At 38.4% G+C, this 4541-nt stretch overlaps 4 protein-coding genes across 4 annotated transcripts; 3 read left to right on the forward strand and 1 right to left on the reverse strand.

Annotated features, from left to right (window-relative positions):
• Gasu_64500 (uncharacterized protein) lies at positions 1 to 1811 on the forward strand (the record flags this gene model as incomplete). Its single annotated transcript, XM_005702350.2, has 3 exons — positions 1 to 1295; positions 1346 to 1488; positions 1535 to 1811. Coding segments are annotated over 3 exons (1658 nt in total), but the record flags the coding sequence as incomplete, so codon positions are not given.
• A 59-nt stretch (positions 1812 to 1870) lies between these two features.
• On the forward strand, positions 1871 to 3281 carry Gasu_64510 (tyrosine specific protein phosphatase family protein). The gene has a single exon (XM_005702351.1). The coding sequence runs from the start codon at positions 1986 to 1988 to the stop codon at positions 3198 to 3200; it is 1215 nt and encodes a 404-aa protein (XP_005702408.1). The 5' UTR covers positions 1871 to 1985; the 3' UTR covers positions 3201 to 3281.
• A 9-nt stretch (positions 3282 to 3290) lies between these two features.
• Positions 3291 to 3781, forward strand: Gasu_64520 (uncharacterized protein). The gene is made up of 4 exons (XM_005702352.1): positions 3291 to 3374; positions 3425 to 3487; positions 3532 to 3575; positions 3652 to 3781. Exons 1-4 carry the CDS (start codon positions 3300 to 3302, stop codon positions 3728 to 3730), a joined length of 261 nt encoding a protein of 86 aa, XP_005702409.1. The 5' UTR covers positions 3291 to 3299; the 3' UTR covers positions 3731 to 3781.
• A 22-nt stretch (positions 3782 to 3803) lies between these two features.
• Gasu_64530 (uncharacterized protein) lies at positions 3804 to 4541 on the reverse strand (the record flags this gene model as incomplete). The annotated part of the gene is made up of 1 exon (XM_005702353.1): positions 3804 to 4541. A coding segment is annotated over one exon (703 nt), but the record flags the coding sequence as incomplete, so codon positions are not given.

Consider the following 4541-nt stretch of genomic DNA (forward strand, 5'->3'; position numbering starts at 1 on the left):
AAAGCTATTGNAGACAATGGTTTTTGTTCCTCTCCTCCAAAAGTCCAACCACTTGTTTTGTTACTCTTCGAGTTGTTCATCCTACTCAAGCTTTATGTTGTGGTGGTTCACATCGTCCGAAGAGTTGTGGGAAGAGAATCATCCTGCTGAAGAGAAAAACTGCGGTTTCACGCTTATACCTTCGATCTTCGTTGAAAGAAAGGTCAAGTCAAGTACAGAGACCAGGNAACCATACGAAACAAGTGACCGAACAAAACGCTATTTTATTGCTCAAGGAATGGATTGGGATATTTTTGTTTGGGTTTATTACCACTTTTGTAACAATATATTTTTATTTGGTGACAAAAAACAAACGTTGGTTGTTGTTAATTGTTGCTTGTGGTATGCTTTGGAGTATTTCGATGGTTATTCAGAGACTACACATTCGNAGAATGTTGTTAGCACAGCGGGTATGGCAAGAAGATATGGAGAAATATATGTCGAAACTGGAAGAAAGGATAGAAAAAGGAGATGGTCAACTAGCAATGTCGATATCTCAGTTAGAATCCATAGCAAAGACTTGNGAGTGGATGGAAAGGAAACAAGAAGAACGAAAGGAAGAGTGGAAACAGTTTTTATGGGAATGGAAAAGACTTGGAGAAGAATGGAANGAAAGCAGAATGTCCTTGAATACTCGCCTATATCAACTGGANAAATGGGAAGAAAGATGGAAAGATATTCAGTCCACTTTAAAGGAATTGGCTTCNAATCTATCGGCNGAAAAGCAAAATTGGTCGAGTTTGTCNGAACAAGTCAACCAATTGTTNGAGAAAGTGACTTTGGTATCTTCNGAAAATCGCTTTTCAATGGAAAANAAGGAAACCGTGTCTTCTTCTATTTCNAATGGAAANAANAATGTGTCTGGTATAGTTCCTTGGAAAGAATCGAAAGGAAGAGAAGGATANAGCCATCTTTANAGTTTCTCGAGAGANGAATTNGAAAGAGAAGAAATGTTAAAACAGTTGGANGAAGAATGGATCGACGCTTATTGGGAAGAAAGAGATTANAAAGANAGTATCTCACCATTATTATTATTGGAGTCCTCCAAAACCTTATCGGGATTACCGCAGCAAGTATTCTTCGANAAGAANAAAGAGCATATGCCGGATTGTCAAGATGTATTAAGNAAAGAAGAAGAAGACAAGCCCCTTTTGAANAAACAAGANGAAGAAGACTANAAAAAAAGGACTTTGATGCTTATGGAGCAAGTTGGAGTTGCCAACAAATCACACTTGGATGCTATTCTTCATACTGCAGTAAGTCTTTCATCTTTTTCTAGGGCCGAATGAAAATATTTCTTCAATAGCTNAGAAGATGGGAACGTCTNAGCTATATATTGACAGANGATTANGAAGTGTTCCTTCAATGGGGTGTAACCTTGATGAACCGTGCNAGACTCTCAACATCNAAAGAACAGGAACAACAAGACTTGATAGAAGCTGGAAGAAAGTAAGCGATGTTCAACTAGTATTTTGCACTTAATTATCGTATGAAGGTTCATGAAAGCAAGNGAAATGAAAGACAGNGATGCTCGTATTTGGTTCAACTGGGGTCTTTCATTATGTTTGAGAGGTTCTATTCTAAAAGGNGAAGAAGCTTGCCAACTATTCGAAGCAGCTTGNGAAAAATANGACAAAGCAACTCAGTTGGATGGATTTTCCTTTGTAACGCATTANAATTATGGTTTATGTTTGTATTCACTGGTAATGGACTGACTGATTGAAATGTCTTTTAATAATAGATGTGAATTAGGGTACTCTCTTAACTGGAGAATTAGCTGCAGAATATCTACATCAAGCTGTTGACCACTTTGAAGCTGCTTTAGATTTAGAGCCTAGTGATGAGAAAACCAGAAAATATCTTCAAAAATGTCAACTTTTATTGAAGCAATTGGGAATCGTACCTTTTCGTTGAGAATAGGCAAACCTTTTCTATTGTAAAAAAGAATGTTCCAACCACCTGCACTTATTCCACCTTTTCGGTTTGCAAGAGTAGAAGATGGACTATTTCGAGGAGCATACCCCTCTTTGAAGAATTTTCGTTTCCTAAAGAGACTGCACTTGCGAACCATCGTATCTCTTTTGCCTTGTGCCCCATCCGAGGACTTGAAAGAGTTTTGTTTGCACGAAAACATTAGACTCATATTTATTCACGTGGAAAAGTTTGAGGAAAATGTTACTTTTACTCCTCAATTGGTGGCAAAGATAGTTACGATATTAGGAGACAGAAATAAGTTGCCACTTTTTATTCATTGTCTTGACGGTGGACATAATACGGGACTTGTAGTTATGACTTTGAGGTTATTACAAGGTTGGAACATGTCCGTGATATTCACAGAATTCTGTCGCTATGTAAAAACGGGAGAAATAAGTAGAGAAGAGTCTCAGTTTTTGGAAAGTTTCAATGAAGATATCGAGCTGCCGCCTACTCCTGCAAGTTTCTTGAGTTATCGATTGCAGATAGGCAGAAGTGGTACATTTCGCGGTCGAACAAAGATGCAGTCAGATTCTTCTTTTACGAATAAAAGAACAGAGAGTCAGTTGAATAGTATGGGAGTCAAGGCAACGGTGGAAGAAGGCAACTTTCGACGAGAAATAGTAAAAAATGTTACCAAGGAAAGTGGTCGTATGAGTGATATTTGCGATAATGAGTTGCATCGCACTCCACATATTGTTCCTGCTGAAGAAGAGCCAATGAAGCTTTTCAGTGGTTTAGAAAAAAGTAAAGATAACAAGGTCCATATGATGAATGACAAAGAAGAAGAAGTATGGAGGATTTTGGAGTCAAAGTTGAATGATATTGATGAAGAAAAGGAGGAATTAAGAGAGTTGGAACATGCTGCATTGGATTCCTTATCTTCCTGTTCAGAACAAAGTAGAGAAGCCGTTCACATAGAAAAAGACAGGGAAGATGAATATTCTTTGCAAAACGTGATTTCTTCATATCATTATTCAAACAAGTCCTTATCAGGACAGGAGACATCCTCTAGATTCGCTAGGAGCCGTTCATTGGATGACATTCATTTAAGATATTCCAAACCTTTCCTTCCACATCGTACAGAAATAAGGAATGTTCTCAAGGCAAATCCAAGGAGAAAAGGACATTCGGTTATGCTCGAGGCGCTAGCATTGGATAACTATGGGAGACCCAAGTCTAATTGATTTACGATTCTTTTCCTGAGAGTGCTACACCGTCAGCTTTTGTTCATAAGTACTTGATAGATGGAGGAAGAAGAAGGCTCGCAACTTTTTCATTCCAATATGTTACTGAGCCAAGGCTCGCGAGACTGGTTAAGTTCTTTGGGAAAGCTACTGGAGTCTTTTGTAACTGAAGAAGTAAACTTACTTGCTGTTCTACGAAACTTTTTGTTCAAGTAGTAGTTTAGGATGAAGAAAAGTTAAACGCAATATCTCGTCGTTTAGAATACAGCGCCACCGAGTTATCAAGGGTAAGAATTCCAAAAGTTGTGGGTCTTGTACTGAACTAGTGAAGGCGCTTAAGCAATCCAAAGAAGCCGTTGAAAGTATGGAAGAGTCGTAAGTGAATCTCATTTCATTGTTTTGTATGGAGAACAAAGGTTGACCCTTTCTCTTTGTTTGTAAACAAAAATAGTCTACACCGGATTCAATCAGACAGTGAACTGGTGGCAGCTGTTTTACAAAAAGTCACAAAATTAAGAAGAGATGTATAGAAAGTCGTAGAATCATAGACAAGATTCAATTTCCACTACAGTCCTTTTTTGTACGACCTACTGGAAACCAAAAGAGACCATTTGTTCGTTTCTTACAATATAGAAGCGTCAAAGTGCTTCGCCAGAAACGTCTACTTTGTTNCCTGTTCCGTAGTTTGTTGTTTCTGGCTTTTGTGAATAAGAAGCCCCTTCNGTCACCTTTTCTTCTATATCTTGTGGAGTTGTCAAAGTTGGTGATATAGTTGCGTTCCTTCGTCCATAAATACAAATGAGAGATAACTGTGACACACCCAATATGGCACCTAACAGATTTAACGACCAAACGATTGGATCCCCAAGAGCAAACCCGTAAACAGTCCACATCGTTCCATTGACAGTATTCATTGCACATAACCACGGGTCCAAAGAAGAAGCATCCTTCAATCTTACAACCGCAATTAACGTTGACAAAGGAGAAGCGTAAAAACAAGTTAACATAGTATTTGCCAAAACACCCAAAGTTATGTTTGCAATATTTTTNGGTAATATAAAGGCGGATAAAAAGGCACAGATTATCGTGAGTCCGAGCACCGAAAGAGTCAAAGCTTCNTACAAAAAACGCCTTTTNCCCTTTTCCAAAACTGCGTGACAACTTAGAATATAAAAAATAGCCAAAAGGAGACCAGGACAATTGGCCCACCATATATAAAAGTTCTTCACAGACGCCCCATAAAGTAACCAGCCACTNGTGCTNCCGAAAATAAAGCAATAAGGGACTGGGTTCAAAGGGCCTATATCCTCNTTNTTTCTNACTTCTAAGACACTTTTCATA

This window comes from Galdieria sulphuraria (assembly GCF_000341285.1).
Source record: "Galdieria sulphuraria unplaced genomic scaffold scaf_254, whole genome shotgun sequence".
Classification (NCBI taxonomy): domain Eukaryota; phylum Rhodophyta; class Bangiophyceae; order Galdieriales; family Galdieriaceae; genus Galdieria; species Galdieria sulphuraria.

Coding starts and splice junctions, on each gene's coding strand:
- Gasu_64510 (XM_005702351.1), top strand. CDS start 1,986: ATGTTCCAACCACCTGCACTTATTCCACCTTTTCGGTTTGCAAGAGTA.
- Gasu_64520 (XM_005702352.1), top strand. CDS start 3,300: ATGTTACTGAGCCAAGGCTCGCGAGACTGGTTAAGTTCTTTGGGAAAG. Junction 3,375..3,424: donor AGTCTTTTGTAACTGAAGAA/GTAAACTTACTT, acceptor GTAGTAGTTTAG/GATGAAGAAAAGTTAAACGC. Junction 3,488..3,531: donor GCGCCACCGAGTTATCAAGG/GTAAGAATTCCA, acceptor GAACTAGTGAAG/GCGCTTAAGCAATCCAAAGA.